Here is a 20,870-nt window from a genome sequence, read left to right on the forward strand (position 1 = left end):
CGCTTATATACTTTACATAAAGGAATGTAAGATAACTGTAAACTCCCTCTAGTAAGTGACCACGAATTTTCGAAGATATCGTTGTGGCGTTAAGAATAATTGTTATTAAGTAGCTGAAATATTGTTTTACGGGATGTATCAGAATTAACTGTCGAAAACCATGTGGGTTAAGAAAGGAAAAATGATCCAGTAAACGGTAGTCTGCCAACGAGAAATTTGAGAAATAACTGTATATGTGTGGCTACGAACTGCCGTTCGCTTCAGTATGAAACACTGTGACAGTTAGTACACAAAGTATTAGTGTAGGTTATGATAAATATCTTAGAAGCGATTGGGAGCTGGTACGCAAGTAGAAAGGTGGTGGGATAAAATTTTTTTAAGTATATTTAAACAAGAGATAAAAGCACACAAAGAAGGGGCTCATCAGAGTTAAAAAGGAGCGCTTTCTACAACGAGACTTAAATTTTTTAACTTGCACTAACAACCTAAGAATCACCTATCAAATTCCAGAATGAGATTTTCACTCTGCAGCGGAGTGTGCGCTGATATGAAACTTCCTAGCAGATCAAAACTGTGCGCCGAACCGAGACTCGAACTCGGGACCTTTGCCTTTCGCGGGCAAGTGTTCTACCAACTGAGATACCCAAGCACGACTCACGCCCCGTCCTCACACCTTTACTCCTGCCAGTACCTCATCTCCTACCTTCCGAACATTACAGAAGCTCAGTTGGTAGAGCACTTGCCCGCGAAAGGCAAAGGTACCGTGTTCGAGTCTCGATCCAGCACGGAGTTTTAATCTGCCAGGAAGTTTCACCTATCAAATTACTGCTAAACAGCTAATTGCGCTGTGGCTTTGTTCAGAGTCACGTAAAGGACGCCAAATGACACACTTAACAACTGAAAATTTGGTCTAAGGTCCAAAGTTTCAAAGTAAGCCGCAAACAAAGTAAACGATACACGGTCTAAAACTTTAGCGGGGCACCGGATAAGTTATGACTGGCACATAATAAAAATTTCCCACAACCGTTCCAACAAATCTGACTCTTCAGTTCGCCTTTTCTAATAATGGATCCTAAAGACGAGAGGACTATTATAGCCTCTTGCGAGAGGTGACTGCCGTTCGATAGTGTCTCTCTCTCTAGAGATAGGCCACTTTGGTGGCTGACAGCAGCGGGCCGTCTCTCGGAGGCGGCTCCACTTGCTGTAGCAAGAGGCCGGCGGGATCCCCTTTGCTGTGGCCCGCGCTGGCGGAGCGCCGCTAATTGCCGCCGAGTGCAGCTCCCACCAGCTGGTGGGCCGCCGACGGACGCCTCGGTCCCGGGAGGCGCGGCCGAGGCTCCAGCTGTGCGCACAGCTTCCGGCGTCCGCCGCGGGAGCGCGCTGGCGCTGCCGTCGCCGGCGGCGCAGCTACGTCTGGGCCTCGCGTCGCAGCTGGTACAGTCGTGCGTGCGACGTGTGCGGGGCGGCAACTGGCTGCGGTAGACGCGAGTGCGTGAGCGTGTAGCGTGCGCCAGCCATGCTGGTCCTGAGCTCGCAGCAGCCGCGTGTCGTGGCCGGCGTGCGCAAGCAGGTGGTCGCCGCGACGACAACAGCAACAGCCGCCGTAGACGCCACTGCTAACTCCCGGCAGCCACCGCGCATCGCCGGTGAGTCCGGCCACAACAATACCGTACCCGCACGTTCCACGCCTGAGCTTCAGGCTGCTGTTAGGATAACGGCACGCACTCTATATTGTACTAGGGCACAAAAGCTACAGTTTTCATCGTACGTGTTTCGAACGAGTTTTTCATCCTCAGGTACAGTGTGAAATAGCAGGACATTGCACTCGTTTGGAAATCGTCCGACGGTTCAAGGGTTTCTGCAGATTAGATTTATTCACGTTTCTCCCAATTTACTTTCTCTTAATGATACACCTGACACAGAAAAACGGCAACCTTGGAAACATCCAGTAAAAAATCAAACAAATTTTATCGACAGCAGTTGAACCATTACAGCTTGCTTTTTAAGAGACGGAAATCCAAAGTATCTTTTTGAAAATTACGTCCTATAGATGCTGTCTTCTTGTATGTATGCATTCTTCCAATGTCTATATAAATTGCTGCAACATCTCAGCTTTAATACCATGAATTTTGTCTTGAATTCCTTGTTTCAACTCAACCAGTATACTTGACCGAGTCGTGTCGCCCTGGCTCCTGACGTAGTCCCACAAGAAAAGAATAAAAAACGATCAAATCCCGTGATCTTGGAGTCCAGGGAATGTCACCGAATCTTGAGGTGACACAATTACCGAACAATTCCCGCACAGCTGTCATTGATTGCCTTGCAGTGTGCGATGTTACGCCATCCTGTAGAACCTAGGTTTCGTCAAGTTGTGGGACATTGTTCAGTGCAGGTGCAACTAAAGATTGCAGCATCCAAACATACGGACCCGAAATGACAGTAACTCTTCAAATGGTTCAAATGGCTCTGAGCACTATGCGACTTAACTTCTGAGGTCATCAGTCCCCTAGAACTTAGAACTACTTAAACCTAACTAACCTAAGGACATCACACATCCATGCCCGAAGCAGGATTCGCGGTCGCTCGGTTCCAGACTGTAGCGCCTAGAACCGCACGGCCACTCCGGCCGGCATGACAGTAACTGTGATCTATTCTTCATTTTCTAAAAAGTAAGGTCCAACGTTAGTTCTGCTTATTCACATGACCTGTGTGACGAAAATGGGGCCCCATCTGACGTAGACAGTTCCTCAAGAAATTCATTGTCGTCGTTTGCTTGTCATAATTTGCTGACAGAATTCTAATCGCAAGCCTTCAGACCTGTAGCTATTACAGACGAAATTTTAAATGATTATTGAGAATGCGTCGAACACTCTCGGGATACACTGCCCACAGCTGCTTGCTTAAGAACTGAATGCCGTGAGCACCACGGCACTGAAACGCGCACAGCTTTCGATATTGTGTGGAATACGAGCAATTCTCGGACATTGAGCCCCCTTTTTTTTTTTTTTTTTTTTTTTTTTTTTTTTTTTTTTTTTTTTTTTAGCAGATTCAAAATGTTTTATCAAGTTTTTATCCCGCGTCTCGAGGGAGCTCGACCACGAGGCCTGTGGTCGAAAAAAATACCAGAACTCGCTCTGCGCACTTTCCGCGGTATCATTGTGTCCGTAAAACGTGCTTATGGCAAACGCACGCTGTTGGCTGTTCCACTGATCTGTCATTACTAAAAATGGCGAGATTGTTTACAGCTCATGGTCCTTGTCCGACAGTGATCCCAACTGTCACTACACATTTTCAGTATTTCAGTATTTCCGTTTTTCTGCGTCACCTTGAATGCTGTTATAAAATGGTTCAAATGGCTCTGAGCACTATGGGACTTAACAACTTAGGTCATCAGTCCCCTAGAACTTAGAACTACTTAAACCTAACTAACCAAAGGACATCACACACATCCATGCCCGAGGCAGGATTCGAACCTGCGACCGTAGCGGTCGCGCGGTTTCAGACTGAAGCGCCTAGAACCGCTCGGCCACACCGGCCGGCTGAATGCTGTTATCAAAACCATGATGGCATCATTGTCCACATGAGGTCCCACTACATGCCTATGTACTAAGTTGTCTAATCATGTAATATTCAAGTCAAATGATGTGTCTTTGCAGGGCTACGAGAACTCCAAAATACAGAAAGATCTGGACAAAATTTCCTGTTGGAATAACGAATTACAGCTCTCTTCAAACACGGACAAATGCAGGATGAAGCCAATAAACAAGCACAAACACCCCGTTCCTATTCCATTACAGTACTATTGCTGAAGACCTTCGGCATGTAAATCGTAGGAGGGACACCTCGGAAAAAGCAAAGTGACAACCATGAAATTTGGTGATTTTCAGCCGTTCTCTATATGTTCGCCTTCCTGTAAGACAAATTTTTCCGTAAAGACGAATGACTTGACGGAGCTCTTGGTTTTAGAAGTTCGGAATTTGGCTGTTCAGGAAACTTTACAGCTCCATTATCACCTCTCCTTTCTGGAAATACATGCCACGGGATGGTTTCATCATCAGAGGAAAGGGGAAGGGTTCACTGGGTGCCGTGTCAGGAGAATAAGGGGGTGAATTTGAGAGTCCAAAGAACTAACATGTGGGACTGTGTGGAATGTGCTGGGGCGTTGCCTCGCAGCAAAAACGGCTGGACAGCTTGCTGTGATGCTCTATCTTAACAGCCTACAATAACCTCGTCAGGAGATATCGTTATTGTGTCCCTTTTAGGGTTTTCCCTTTACCAGATAATCCGTTAGCACCACACCACGGTATTCCCAAATACCACTCAGAATCGCCTTGCCCAATGACTGTTGGGTCTTTACATTTTTCGGCGGTGATGAGTCCTCACGCTTGCATTGCTTGCTTTTTGCTCCTTTGTCTTAAGACTTACATAACCCCTAGCTTTCGTCCTGGTTAGGTGGCTAAAGGAGAAATCTGGACTGGCATAATGCATGTGGGACGAAGTTTCCGATGCTCTCTCGGGTGGGCAGTTTGCGTGTGGCGTGTGAGTTGTCGCAGAACCAAGCGGTCGGTTTTACAAGCTGTTCACAGCTGATGCATGACTAATTTTCAGTTTTTCTACTACAGCCTCGATTGTGAAACGCTGGTTTTTGAGCACCACGACCTCCACTTCTCTTGAGATTTCCGGTTCTTGAGAAACAGAGAGAGAGAGAGAGAGAGAGAGAGAGAGAGAGAGAGAGAGAGAGAGAGAGAGAGAGAGAGAGAGAATATGGTCTACCACTTCGTTCATCGTCACGCGAATATCTTTCAAAGCATTGGAAGAGGATGCCGTGTAACGGACGACGATGACGACGACGACGACGAAATATTGTCGTACGCTTCCAGGTCACCAGAGATTGTCGCAGCATTGTTCACCTTCAGATTCCTAGAACGTACCCCACTGCACCTTACTGCGCTTTATCGGTGCGCTCCCTCATTTCCTCATTTCGTTTTTGCACTAGCGTTGTGCTACGGGGAAAGGGGGTGGGGGAGGAAGGGGAGATTTCAGAATGCATTAGGACTGTCGGCTTTCACCTGCAAATAAACACCACCTTAATTACGTAACACTTTATTTTTCTGGGTGATAATTTAAACTTTCGGTCCTGTTCGTATTCTGTACCAGGTCACGAAAGCTGTTGTTTACATCGTGTATGTTTCAAACGCGTTGTCCATCCTCAGGTAAATAGTGAAGTGGCACCACTCCGTTCTCGAATCTGGGGGTATGACGTTGTGGATACCGCCGCAGACTAAACTTTTTTACATTTTCGTAGCTTTATCTGCAGATTACTTGAGCTGAAAGTTCATGTTTTTTTTCTTCAGAAAAGTAATGACTGCTTCATCATTCGCTTGACCTACCAACGTGTCTAATTCACTAAAATGATTATTTAGTTCTAAGTTGAGGAACATGTTGCTCGAAAAATTTGTACGAAATGCGAATTCTTGGCATCAGCTGTATTTGGTGTAGATGTACTACTAGTGACACATGAAAATTTGTGCCACAGAGAAACTCTAACCTGGATTTCCCTCTTAACGCGAATAGTCGCCTCCGCCGCTTCGGCTATCTGTGCACGCTCCCTGAACCAACGCAAACTTTCACAATGGGTACATTACAGTGGTAACCTTCGTCTCGATTCCAATTTCTCATGCTCCCTGTTGTGGGAATGCAAGCAATGTTGCGAGCATAAATTGATCAATTCAGTTTGGATCGGTCCAGGGAGCGTGCGCGGATAGCCGAAGTGGCTACGGTGACTGCTCGTGATAACTACCAAATCCGGGTTCGAGTCTCGGTGTGCTATAAATCTTCATATGTCACTATCGTGTATTAGATCTACACCTAATACAGCTGATACCAAGGAGTTTGCAGTCGGCGAACTAATTTTGAATTATTTCATACAGCTGTGGATCGTCAACAGTGTCTGTTCCTTCAGGCAATCATGTAAGAACATATTTTTGTTGTATTACGAGAGCCCGAAATGCAAAAAGTTTTACAAAATTTCCACATGGGACAAAGGAGTCAATGGGCTAAAGGAAGAGATACAAAAGAATAGAACCGTGAACATAAGATGTGTGGTCTCTGCTAGAACAACAAATAACAGAAAAGAAGCCAAATAAACTGCAGAGACACTACATGAAATCCCAGTCCATACAGGACTACAAATTTCGTATGGAAAAAAAGCTCAGAACGTGAACACACAATCCACCGACAGAGTTCCAGTAGTAGCGAAGTATGGAAAGATAACACCAGTAAAAAGTTTCAAATAACTGGGAAAAACAATACAGAAAACAGGACCGAACTCTAAATGCAGTGAAGAAGAAAAGATTACAAAATTGCAAAAGTATACAGACTTAGAGGTACATGGAGCCATTACAACAAAAGCAGTACTTCCATCAATGTCAAATTAAGACAATACTCTACAGTAGGTTAGCAGAGGCCTTGTGTGCCTCAGAAATAACAGTAACCAAGGGAAGAATGAAAATCAAGGAGAAAATAAGAGAGGAAAATACTAGAAAGATCCACGGGCGTTCAGAAAGAAGGGATCTACATAGAGAGATCGGCAAAGGAACTCTAAGAAAGACAATTGAAATATCAGGAAAAGAAGAGCGAAGTTCAGTGGACACATACAAATGATGAAGGAAAACAGACTAAGAAGATTAACATTGTGACAACTAAAACAAACTAAGAAGATTAACATTGTGACAACTAATAGATCACCATGATTGAAGCGCCTAGAACCGCTCGGCCATTCCAGCCGGCAGTTAGTTGCATTTTAGTGCTCTTGTTGAGGAGGAACTGATGATGATTTTATGATGATGATGATGATTTTATGATGATGATGATTTTATGATGATGATGATTTTATGATGATGATGATTTTATGATGATGATGATTTTATGATGATGATGATTTTATGATGATGATGATTTTATGATGATGATGATTTTATGATGATTTTATGATGATGATGATGATGATGATTTGATGATGATGATGATGATGATGATTTGATGATGATGATGATGATGATGATTTTATGATGATGATGATGATGATTTTATGATGATGATGATGATGATTTTATGATGATGATTTTATGATGATGATTTTATGATGATGATTTTATGATGATGATTTTATGATGATGATTTTATGATGATGATTTTATGATGGTGATTATTATTATTTTATAATGATTTGATGATGATTATTATTATTATTTTATGATGATTTGATGATGATGATTATTATTATTTTATGATGATTTGATGATGATTATTATTATTATTTTATGATGATTTGATGATGAGATGATTTGATGATGATTTGGGGCTAATACTAAGAAGAGATATGAAAATGGCGATCACTTGAAATCAGTATTAGAGATAATGAGTGGAAGACAGCTTCGTTGGAGATGTTCTGGGGAAAGTACTGTGAGTCTGTTAATTAAATCGCTGGAAAGATGTTAATGCATCCAATTCTAGAGCATTGTTCCGATATTTGGAGTTCTTATCAAGAATCGTGACACCAGACATGGAAAGAATTCATAAAGATGCCACTAGATGATAACAGGTCGGCAAAGCCAACATGAATGTGTAACACAGATGCTTGGGGATCTTACATGTGTATGCTTGGAGGAAAGAAGACGTAGTTCTCGCGAAACCCTTGTGGGTATATTTGGAGAAGTTGCATTCGAAGACGACTGTGCGACCATTATACTGCCGTCCACGTGTGTCTCGTGTAGGAATCACGAGGATAAGGTAAGGGATAAGGAGGTGAGCAGCGGCATATGGGCATTATTTTTTCCTTCGGTCAATATGCGAATGGAATAGAAAATGAAATGAATATTGGTACGATATACACTCCGCCATGCACCGTACAGTAGCTTGCGGATTATATATGTAGAGGTAGAAAGAAAGCTGATTATCTATGTAGTCCGTTTCCAAGAATAAATTCCATCATTTTGGAAACAGTGGAAGCTAGTTGCCGCAGCATTCCAAAAAATCCAACATCAGCGCAGCGTTAGCACGAACGACTACTACTTCCTTGCAGTTCGCAGCACTGTGCATGTAACCCGCCTCCTTGGTTGAGACCGGCCGTAAAACACGTCTGCATGATGGCCCGGGACTACTCCAGTAGCTACTTCGAATCCTGGTGGTGTAATAAATTTTCACCGCCAGTATGTGGCCTGCAAAAGGAGGGAACGCGTGGCGCTGTTAACGGTCATTCGCGCTTCGGACGAGGACCTTAAGCTCGGTATGCCATTGTCGCTACGCGAGAAAAGTAGGCTAAGTGGCGGCAGCAGATTGCAACCCCTACATCTCATCGTCATCGACAGCACATCTTGCTGACTGTCGCCGACACTAAAGTCACACACTTAAGAAACAGCTCCCACGCTTCGCAGAGGAAATGCGCAGTTGTGTTCATAAAGGAATACCAGGCGGCTGAAATAATCCTATAGGTTCTCCCAACCAACAGTGCCATACAACTTTACCTGTTCACTGCATTATTTGTGTGTGTCAATTCTTCCTATTCATTGCCAATCTCTTCCTCTCACAGTAACACTTATATCCTACGCCTTCAATTATTTTTCAGATGTATTCTAATTTTTTACCTAACCCATCCCTCAAGGACCATGGAAGTTATTTTTTGATTTCTTCACAAATTTCCTACAATTCTGCGCCTTAAACTAGTCATTTTTCTCCTGTCCCTGAAAGCTCTGTGGAGAACCGAATTTCTTATCAGTCCACTTAATCTTGAGCAGGTTCGATTCTCTTCTGTTCCGGTTTCCCCACAGTCCATGTTTCACTACTATTCAATGCTGTGCTCCAAACGTACATTCTCAGATATTTCTTTCTCATGTTGAAACCTACGATTATGTTTGACACGAGCGGACTTCGTTTGGCTATGAATGCATGTGCCTATGCTAGTCTGCTTTTCATGTCGTCCTTGCTTCATCTGTCAAGTGTTACAGTTCAAGCTAGCAGAATTCCTTCACTTCGTCTACTTCGTAATCTTCAACTTTGGCGTTAAGTTTAGCTCTCACTTACTTCTACTACTCCGCATTACTTTAGTCTTTCTTCGATTTGCTCTTAATCCGTCTTTCGTGCTAACAAAACCGTTGATTCCGTTAAACAGTTTCTGTAATTATTCCTAACTTTCCTGTGGATACCTGTGTCATCAGCTAATCGCATAATTGATCTTTGACCCTGGGGTTTAATCTCACTCCTAAACATTTCTTTTATTTACGTTATTGCTGTTCCTATATACCGGTTTAACAAGAGGGGGAGAAAGACTGCGCACCGTTTCACACCCTTTGTAATCCCGGGTCTTCTGTACTGGTGATAGATTCTTATTGTGTCCTCTTGGTTCTTATACTTCTTATACATATTGTATGTTACCAATGTTACTGGCTGTTTTCCTGAGAATCTGGAACATCTTGAACAATTTACTTCTACAGCTTTTCCTAAATCTTTAATCTCATGAAAGGGTCTGCATTAACAGCAACATACAGAACTGCCTATTTGGTCTACTATTTCCTGCCCGCATCTCGTGGTCGTGCGGTAGCGTTCTCGCGTCCCACGCCCGGGTTCCCGGGTTCGATTCCCGGCGGGGTCAGGGATTTTCTCTGCCTCGTGATGGCTGGGTGTTGTGTGATGTGTTTAGGTTAGTTAGGTTTAAGTAGTTCTAAGTTCTAGGGGACTTATGACCATAGATGTTGAGTCCCATAGTGCTCAGAGCCATTTGAACCATTTTACTATTTCCTCAATTTTACCGAATTTTCGTTTCCATTCTTCAATTTATGTATTGTGTATCACCACTTGATATCTTATTGAAATCGTTTTTACCCATTGCTACAGAAGGGTAGTGACCCTGGCCTCATTCTTGTTCATCTTAGATTGCTGTCCAACAACACTACCAGCACCTCGAACCTCCAAAGGCTTCTGTTCCTACAGAGAACTATACTGATGTTTTATACCGCGAAAGGGCGATCACAATACGCATTTGTCGACTGCTTAATGATGACAACCAAGGAAGATTTAAAGCACAAGCGGCAGCTTGGGGCATCAATTATAACACAAGCGTCGCCCAAGTGTAATTTCTGTGTACAGGATGTATCATTAGTAGCGAACTGGCACAGGGGAGAGAATAAAACATGTGGGCAGGGACCACCAAATGCGTCGCTTGTGTGGAAAAATGGTCTCGAAACGTCTCTTATCGCAACTCTTAAGTTTTGTCACCAATAGTAAGCAACACTCGAGGGGTACGAAATATATAGATTCTGATTACTGTTAATTCCAGATAATAATACTGTTAAAGTCACCATTTATGTGTATTTGTAAGCACTTCTGGCTACATAAACGACATAAGAGCAGGTTCTTATCGACGGTGAGGTGGCAAAATATTAACTTTCTGTAATTAACTGGTGCCTACTATATCTTACAACTTCATCAATGCTACAGCCGTTGTTGCCTAATCGTGGATGTAAAATTAGTTGAAGACCGGTGTATATCCGAAACCGCTTCCCATACACAAATAAATCACAATTTCGATCACATAAAAACTGTTTACATGGAATAACCTATTAAGTAACGTCAAAGAATACTCTAATTGACAAACATTAAGCAATGATTCATACCTGGAAGTAATACGAGGTTTATCGAGATGTGGGGGTCGTTTGGTTATCTACGAATGTTGGCTATGCTGATCAAGGTTACACGGATAGAGCAACATCCTATGACTGATTACGAAACTGCAGAAGAATTGTTCTCATTCAGCAATCGTTTGACTGTACGTGACAAAGGCTACGGATAATAATGGTTACGAACGCCGTTCCTCGAGCCTTCACCGAAGTGCGTGCTATAATTAGATTTTTGGGCGTAAAAGGATCTATAATTGCTCAGACGCATTGAAATTGCGCGTAGTTTACGAACCTGCACAAGTGTTTGGAAAAAATGTTACACAACGACGCTGAGACTTTTAAAAGATGCCGTTCAAAAATGTGGGATGACCTGAGCGTGGCTGGTTGAATTTCTAGACAGATGAAGTCGCGCAGCAAGTGGGATGAAAACTATGATCGGTGACTGGTTCTCTGGCTGATGAATTTTCTCGTGCTGAACGTGTCACTACTTACACAATGATCACGGAATACTCGTAAATAGCAATCTACGGGGAAAGGGGAGGGGGGGGGGGTGTCAAGGGCAAGGTACTAGGGTAGCGTAACTACAAAAAGAGCAAGGAACGTAAAGTAGAAGCCCTGTTGTTACGACGGAACAGTGTAACATTTCTGGCTTCGCAGCCATCAATATATTCAGCTACACGAAGCTCTTAAAGAGTAGTTCAGAATGCAGCAATGGGAAGGTGACGCAGTGTATCGTGTGCCACCGACGACAGATGCTTTGCTCGGTACGGGTATCGTGAGAAAGACCGCCTAAATTTTGGTCCTTCTCTGCGATTGGCTGCTGCGTTCTGAAGTTGCGCGCCAAAATGATAACCTTCTGTCATTAATACAGTGTAAGTACTTGCAATTAATGTAAAGCATATTTCAATAGTTGGCTATTATTCTAATATTTCAAAAGTGTTCATTACCAGCCGAATAGCAAACAGGTGCTAAACGAAATGGCAGACAAAGCACTTCGGAGATCACCGGATCCCGCCTAACGTGGATGGCGAGCGAAGAGGTTCGGCTGTAAGATCAGAGCTGGTTCGACAGTCTCTGAAGACAGACATGTTGTCTACCTTAGTCGGTATCGGTTAACGAATTTTTAGGAATCTCTGGTTATCTGAATGTGTAACTGAGAACAATTTGATAATAATTACGTAAATACGCAGTTCATTGCTTTATTTTTTATGGGAGTGTAAAGAATGGAAATTACTTGTAATTCGTAAAGTGGAATATAATTGTGCAGTTGCTCATACTCTGCTCATAAAAAGCGAATGGCATCCCGTATAAACAAATTGAAACTTTAATTATTCATACAATATCAGTTTCTTGCTAAGAATTTATTATAGCCTCCAGGTAATGCATTGACGACCTATGTGCTGCTTTTTGCGCAAGGGGCAACTACTATAGAAGACTGCAGGCTGGTGAACACTAATTAGAACTTACACACTCCACTCATTGCGGTGGAAGCGAATAGGCGCCCTGCATGTACTATAATCTTAGTACAAATGAGATCAGTGACACTTCATGTGTGTTAACACAGGGGTGGTATGAAGAGGAGAAATTTTCGAGGGAATGCGTTCATCACACTCAATCATATACTCCTCCCCCCCCTCCCTCTCCCCCTCTCTCTCTCTCTCTCTCTCTCTCTCTCTCTCTCTCAACTTGGCGAAACAGACATAGATGATTTATAACAACGAATAATGAAGACAATAAAAATGCAGTGGCACCATTCGCCTATGCCAGTACAAAAAAAAGTGACCTTACTCGAGTTCAAACATGTCTGGCTATATTTTTCTGCGACGGAGAGGGGGTCTTCCCGTTGGTTTCATGGAATGTGGGTCAACAGTTAAGCCGACGTGTGTACATAGAAACTCTCATCATACGGACCCAGGTAACCATTTACCTCTGTAGTGCTTCCCCTCGAAAAAGGGCATTCACCGCCGCACAGATCCTGCCGAGGATAAAATTGGTTGGAAAATTTTCGTCCGTTCACACCAGTCTTTTAAGACGTGAAACAGTAGTTCGATGAACAATGTTGATGACAAGGAACTGTAGACTGACATTGCGAGCTGGTTCGTTATCCAGCCAGAGAAGTATACGAAGCATTTGAAGAAGCTTACGAGAAACACAAGTACTCAGAAGAGATACTTTGTGTGTGCGTGTGCGCTTGCGTATGTCTTCCGACCGGTGTCATGCACCCTACGCCTGGGTCAAGCTCTCCGTTTGAGTAGCACTTGTTGCACAAAATATCGTCACTTATTTGTTGGATGTACTTGCATTCTAATCTACGTTTTCCCCTTCAGATTTTACACTCCACAATCACTCGAGTACTCTGAACGTTATTGCTTGACGTCCTAAACCGTGTCATAACCTGCGTCCCTTCTTGTCGATTTTTCCTGCTGGTCCAGTATTGAAAAGAATGTTATATCATATTTAATGCTGGGACCTTCCCCCTCCCCCCTCCCATCCGCTCCCAGTAACTGTGCAGTCGGAGAAAGCATCTCGGGCGTCGTCAATGGCGGTAGGTGCTAAACGCCGACGCAGTTTCTAACTCGCGGGTGAAGCGAAACGGCACCTGTGTAGCAGGCTGATGAAACAGTATTACTCAGCAAAATATAGACTCCACTGGTGGAGGCAAACTTTTCGGCAGTGTACCGCTCCCGAAATAAAAAGTCTATATGGCGATATCATTCCGTAAAGTTTCAGAACTAACATGCGGAGCGGCGCGATGTGGCCAAGCAGTTAGAGGCGCCATGTCACTGAATGGCGGTGCTTCCCTCCGGAGGTTCGAGTCCTCCCTCGGGCATGGGTGTGAGTGTTGTTCTTAGCATAAGTTAGTTTAAGTAGCGTGTAGGTCTAGGAACCGATAACCTCAGCAGTTTTGTCCCTTAGGAATTCACACACATTTGAAAATTTTTTTTCCAACGTGCGGAGTCTGAAAGTGGGAACTCGGCATTAGAAGAGTGCAAAAAAAAAGCCATGTGGAATGCAGTGCATGCAAAATTGTTGACTTTTCGCTGCAGCTGTTTGTATACAAAAAGAGACAACGACAGATGTGAGTAAGACTCGCGGCCCGAGGGTTCCGCACAAACATAATTATGTTTACAGGCAGTTCATCCATGTCTAGACTCCCGACGAATTTTCCTTTTATCTACACTGAGATAAGCAAGACATCAGTCCTGGGAATTCCAGGGCTTTAGAAAAATATTTCAATTTTATGTCTGAAATCGGCTAAAAGTGTCAATAGAAATATTTCGAGTGATATAACTAAAAATTAACGATTTTCTGATTTTTTTTTTTTTCCCCCCCCATTTCTTGCACTGCGAATCCTTGCTTTCTGCCAAATTTAATGATTCTAGGTCAAAGGGAAGTACCCCGTACGTTCTGATGAGCAAATTTGCGAGTATCAAAATAAATGACATGAATCTCCTTACCTTTTGAATCCTTTGACTCAGAACCTTCACTTTTTTACGTCAGGGGACTACATACCGTAATATGTGAGAATTTCGACTTGGTACATCTATCCGTTCCTGATAAAAAGGATTTTTGACAGACCGACAACAAAGTGATCCTGTTAAAGTTCCATTTTTACCGTCTGAGATATGGAACCCTAAATGCACTTAATTGTTTAAGTATAAAAGTGGTCTGACAGCAGCGCGTTTCTATTCTCAGTTACAGTTTCATATACATGAACAAGAAAGAGATACTTCTATTTACATTTACTTAATGAATTATGACAAATTCTGACAAACGTTTGAACATGGAATTTTTAAAATGTCTCTATATTTGTCATAGACTGTACTAATTACTTAAAATAGCCACCACCGTAGTCTCGACCTTAGTCATTTTACAGTGGTTACAGGTGCTGAAAACACAGTGGTAGTCAACATCAATACAAAGAATAAAAATGTCACCCTCTATGGCTCCTGTCAGTCTGTTGTCAAAAACACATCGTTATGTCACATATGAAATGAAAATTCATAAAACTAGATTTGTGTCTACTATACATGTCAATAACGAACACGACAATGATTTAGCTTTCCCATGGTTTACCAAGATCGCTTAAGGCAAAAACCGGGATGGTTCCTTTGGATAGGACACAGCAGACCTTTTCCCCTTCCTTCGCAAATTTATAGGTGGATTCATTATTTAAGAAGTTACACAGATACAGTTAAGCGGTCCGCAAACCCGACGAAGATTTTTAAATGAACTCACCACCATTTGACTGCATTGTTGTTTTTTAATTACGACCCAGTTTTCGGCCTTTTATGCCATTTTCAAGTGTGAGTTCATGTTATTAACTTAAAATTCAGGACACAAACCTCAAAATTTGATACAAATTAAGAAAAATATTCGCTCCCCATGAAATACCAGTAGCAAAATCATCATCTTGTAAAAAGATCAGTAAGGCTCCCACTATTATTTACTGATCTTTTCACAAGATGAAGATTTTACAACTGTCATTTCGTGGGGAGCGAATATTTCTCCTTAATTTATGGCCAATTTTGAGCTTGTTGTCCTGCAGTTTATGTTAACAAACTCAATCACTTGAAAATGGCATAAAAAGCCGAAACCTGGTTCCTAATTAAATAAACACCAACAAAATAAAACGGCGATTTGATCATTCAAAAATTATTGAATGACTGCTGCTCAGCAACATCAAAAACTGCGACGAAGATTGATTGGAAGATCTCGAAGGAAATTTAATTCGTCCGCCCAACTTATATTTATCCGTAATTATTGGCCTCACTCCATGAAACTACGTATCGACATTGTGCGTGATGATACAGTGGTACTTGCTGATAGCTGAAATAGTCCTCAGCATCTTCTATATCACGTCAATGAAAGCAATGGGCTTTAAGGCCTAGAAATCAACGTAAGTTAAACAAAATTGTCATTTGCAGGAAAGGCATACTAAACTAACGTAAACACTAATGGTAAACTTACTGAACAAGTAAACAAATACACATATCGGGATATTAACACTAACAGCCAATGTGATAACGCGCAAGAAATTAGTCCGTATTTAGAACATCAGAGCTACACATTGTAAAATGACTAATGTGTCAAAGAGCCATCACCTTCAGTCGAAATAAAATTACGACTTCTACGTTACTACATATTTCCCATCCTTTCCAAGCATCTGACTCCCGGACTTCGTCTGAGATTAATGGTAAATAACTTCAGGCGTCTGATATGCGGCTGTACAGGAGAATGCTAGGAGTCCCACGGAAAGATAAAAAGACTAATGTCTCCGTAAAACTAAGAAATAAATGGAAGTCCCAAATACAGTAAATGCTGTGTTATGAGGAATAGAAACGGGTATAAACCGCTGCAGAACGTTCTTTGAAGAAAAATACCTGCTAAAAGAAGGCTAGGAAGAATAAGAACAAGAAGGTATTTTTAAATTAAGATTAGAATTATTGACGTTCAGAAACTTCGGTTAAACTACAGCCGAGAGGACGGAAAAGACATTACTGAGAGATGCTCAAGCCCCCCCCCCCCCCCCTCTCGCCGTTTGTTTCTCAGGAGTTTCTTCTGGTATAATATCTCTGTCCATACCTAGACTCACGGACTTCTCAGGAAATATTTTATTCTTAAAGTCTGTGTAGGCACCGTGGCGGACTTCAAAAACGAGCGAGGAACTATTTCGAACAAACGAAAGTGCAATGGTCACCAACATCAAGGACGGATAGGCACTAGAAAAAGAAAAAGGTGATACCCTTCCAAGTGACTAAAGAAGTTAGTCCGAGGAGGGAGAGAGAGGGAGAGAGAGGGAGAGGGAGGGAGAGGGAGGGAGAGGGAGGGAGAGGGAGGGAGAGGGAGGGAGAGGGACTGACTGTGATGACTGTGATTGGGAGGGATGAACTTAACAGTGTCGTATAATAATCGCGAGCTCGCTTAGCCAGCGCGAGAGCGACAAAAGTTTAATCATTTCCAGTACAAAAAGGAAGCAGAAAGGCATTGTGTCCAGAATGAATCTTTCAGTCTACAGCGGAGTGGACGAAGCTTTTATTCCTGGTAGATTAAAAATGTGTGCCGGACCAAGACTCGAACCTGGAACGTTGCCTTCAGCGATGAAGGTTCTCACAACCGCGCCGAATTGCACCATGGTATCCATCACATAGCTTAGGCAAAATCAGGACACCGGCAAGGAGCGAGCCATTACAGGTCCTGGAAAGCTGAATGGTAAGAACACTGGTCGCTAAAAGCAAGCGTTCGTATCTTCGTTCTATGTTCAGTACTCGATTCTAATACCACTTCACGAATAGTACCGTCTGGAGCGCTTAAAGACATTACATAAAATAATGTAATAAATATAAGTATTTAAGCGATCCAGACTAGCAACAATGCAGGTTGAACACGGGCAGCACTGTAAGTGTGTGTATACGGGCGGAAGACTTGCATGGTGTAGAAGCAATCTCTATACATGAGTGACTGAATCACTCACCACCGCCCAGCCCTAACCGCTGAGGACAGAAATTTTAAACTTTGCGAGGGTGTTGATATTACACTGTAGGCATGGTTTAAGAAGGGATTTACCGCAATTCTACCAGTAATGGGGTGAAATAAGGGATCAAAAGATTTCTTTTTGAAATGTCGCTACTAAGGCGATTTTGAAGCTATAACTGCGAAAGTTAGTATTTGGTTTTGAAATGCCGTAGGGAGCTGGTGTGGGGTGGAAAGATACTGAGCCATAATGAATTAACATTAACAAATTGCCTCCAGAACTGAAAAGATTAAATTTCAGTAATACATAAACACCTCAAAACGGCAACAGTATAAAATCACTTCCTTTTAGTAAAGAATATTAAATCAAAAATACATTTACATTACAAACAGCAAAAAAATGTTTCAAATGGCTCTGAGCACTATGGGACTCAACTGCAGAGGTCATAAGTCCCCTAGAACTTAGAACCACTTAAACCTAACCAACCTAAGGACATCACACACATCCATGCCCGAGGCAGGATTCGAACCTGCGACCGTAGCGGTCTCGCGGTTCCAGACTGCAGCGCCTAGAACCGCTCGGCCACTTCGGCCGGCTTAATTAAAAATTTCAATTATGGTACACAGTCATCTTTAACTAGAGCACAGTTAACAAGAGATACAATCACCTATCCTGTAACACAGAGGCAATTCGTTAGTTATTTAGTAAAAATTAAAAATACTACAAATGCAGAAAAGTACGATCATTTTTTACGGGAACAATTTAGTAAACAGCTCGAGATCGTGATACTAGATAACAGGTAACTATAGATATGCCTCAGAAATAAGGTAGCTAGAGTAAACAATTTTCACTGACTGTAAGGTACAATTCGTAAATCAGAATTACATCTGCGTTCTATACTCTTAGATTCTAAATTCAGTTTGGAATAGAGACAGCCACAAGCCCACACACATTGACAGAACTGAACTCGAGTAGTACCAGACAAAACCTTCATAAATAACGCGTTTATATACACAACGGGCAACCAGGATACGGAGTCAAAATAGCCAACACGCGACACAAAGTGACGTGCACACTAATCGAATGTTCACCGTGATTTTTCGTAAAATCCAGCGTCCAATGACGAGCGCTTGCTAAGAGCGCCGAGAGAACGACGTAAAGATCATCTCACTCTTAGTCGGATACCGACGGGTACCATCCAGAAGACGCAACCGCGTCAAGTACCTGCAAAGGTCAGACTGGACTCCAACCCGGCACCACAATGGACACGAAGTGCTTGTAACTTCAGCAGCAGAGGATACGCCGAATACTGTACGTCCTGCCGAAGTAGCTTTTAACGAGCAATGTTCACGGCTGCGACCAACACCCGGTCCCGCAAAACCCGCAGTGAGCAAAGGCCAACGGGCCACGGCAGACGCTTGGCCACAACACGCCGCCTCACTTGCGCTATTCGCCGCCTGGGTCAGACTCTCCTCTTCTCCAGGTCGCCGTAGCCCCAAACTACCTTCTCCTCCGACCTGGCCTCTCCGGCGACAGTAACGCTCCATGCGCTCTTGCGACAAGAGGAATTCCAAATCCGCGGGAATTACGCGAAATTAAACGCGGGCGCACGGCACAGGTTTCTCTGTCAGAAACAAAAAAAAAAAGTTTTTGTGTTTCGAAATTCAACCCCTAAGGGGGTGAAACAGCGGTTGAAAAGTTTTTTGAAAATCTTCCATTATGAAAGCATTTTTGAAGCTAAATGTACGAAAATTTGTATTTGGCTTCTCTGTTAGAAATTAAACAACATGATAGGGGATGAAAGCTTCCATGGAAATGTCACAAGAACTCAGAAGGCAGGATTAAAAGAGAATATCAGACTCCAGCAACCAGGCTCGATTTTGGTCAGAACTACATTCGGAAAAGACCATACCTCTATTCCCTCAATTAGCGTGAAAAGCTTAGGAAGTGTTTAATTTGTTAACTCAGTCAGAGAAAGATATGTAACAATCACAACTACTAAGCGGCTTTCTAATTCATTTATTTTTCTGTGGGCCTAAAATGTGTTTACAACATTACTTTTGTTGTAATTTCTACGGAAACTCCAGCGAAGCAGCAGTCGCTAAGCAGAAAATAATATACAGTAACCTTTCGAGTAAATCAGTCTATCCATTAGTGAAAACCGTATCAATAACCCTACCGTAGTTCCTGAGACTAACCGTCATAAACAGAGAGGAACCGCGGCACGGATATTTAATTTACAATAAGTCCAGAAGCTTTCCCCACTACGTCACCAGGCCCGACGGCACACACTGTCGAAAGTACCTTATGCTTGGTGACGGCTTCACTATACGCCAGACGTTAACCCTTTCACGACCAATGAGATTCGTGTGTCCCACGGATATACCTGCTTCGCAATGCCCACAGAGACAGGAATGTCGTACATCTCTGTTGTTGGGATTCCGATGTATTCGAAACCAACAGGCCCCTTTGTGTACTGCGTGACGCGTGGGTTTCGTTTTGTTTTGACAGAACGTTGCATGAGAGAGAAGGGCGAGTCACGATATTTGTTGTCAATTACGTTGTTTATACATGCGGTACCTACTAAAAAACTTGTCACACACGCAAAGGGAGGAAGAAGCGAAATGAAGCTTCATGTATTGAAAGGCAATGTGATGTTATTTCAGTATTCACATAATCGACTCCAACAAGCCCTTGATATCCTTCTGGACAGATTGCCTGAGCAACGAAGGGTATCTAGCGACTGGAGGAAGGCGCAGGTTGGTCGTTCTAGTTTTTAAGAGGGCCACAGGACAGACGTACACCGTTACTGACCTACACCTTGACGTCAATCTGTTGCAGAGTTACGCAATGTGTTTCACGCTCAATCATTATGACTTTTCTCGAGAGTGAGAATCTCCTCTATAAAAACCAACATGGATTCGGCAAACGGAGATCGTGCGAAAGCCAGCTCTCTCTGTTCCTCCATGAGACCCACAGCGCCGTAGACAATGCCGCTCAGGTTGATGCTGTGTCCCTTAACTTCAAGAAGACATTTGACACCGTCCCGCAGTGCCGTTTAGTGAAAAAAATACAACCTTATCGAGTATCGGAGCAGATTTTCGACTGGATTCAAGAGAACTTAACACGTCACTCTCAACGGAATAAAATCGACAGATGTAAATTTCCACAGTACCCCAAGGAAGTGCGATAGGACCCTTACTGATTACAATGTACACACATCAAAACAAGTTTTGCATCACTCCGGTTCCCAGAACTTCTGAAGATAGACGTTGACTGTGGATATTGTATCACAGACACAGTTCTTTTGACTGTTCAGAGATGGCACTAAACCCGCCCAAAGATGCAAACAAACAAGCATGAGCAGCGCCTATAAGATCAGTTCCAGTCATTGCACCAGGAAGGAAGTACACGGATCGTGTTGTCTGTAGTTCAACCATGCCTAGACGGTCAGTACCGCGGCTTGAACGCGTCCGAATTGTTACTTTGTGCCAGGAAGGGCTCTCAACAATGGAAGTGTCCAGCCGTCTCGGAGTAAACCAAAGCGATGTTGTTCGGACGTGGAGGAGACTCAGAGACAGGAAGTGTCGATGGCATGCCTCGCTCAGGCCGCCCAAGGGCTACTACTGCACTGGATCACCACTACCTACGGATTATGGCTCGGAGGAACCCTGACAACAGCGTCACTATGTTGAATAATGCTTTTCGTGCAGCCACGGGAC

General features: G+C 43.0%; 1 protein-coding gene across 1 annotated transcript in view; it reads left to right on the top strand.

The window, feature by feature from the left end:
• The first annotated feature begins 1,452 nt into the window (after window positions 1-1,452).
• LOC124775317 overlaps window positions 1,453-20,870 on the top strand; it is a 444,140-nt gene continuing 424,722 nt past the window's right edge. The window contains exon 1 of the mRNA XM_047250152.1: window positions 1,453-1,646. Within this exon, the coding sequence (XP_047106108.1) occupies window positions 1,517-1,646 (130 nt within the window). The 5' untranslated portion in view covers window positions 1,453-1,516. The remainder of the gene's footprint in view (window positions 1,647-20,870) is intronic.

This window comes from Schistocerca piceifrons, chromosome 2, assembly GCF_021461385.2.
Source record: "Schistocerca piceifrons isolate TAMUIC-IGC-003096 chromosome 2, iqSchPice1.1, whole genome shotgun sequence".
NCBI lineage: Eukaryota > Metazoa > Arthropoda > Insecta > Orthoptera > Acrididae > Schistocerca > Schistocerca piceifrons.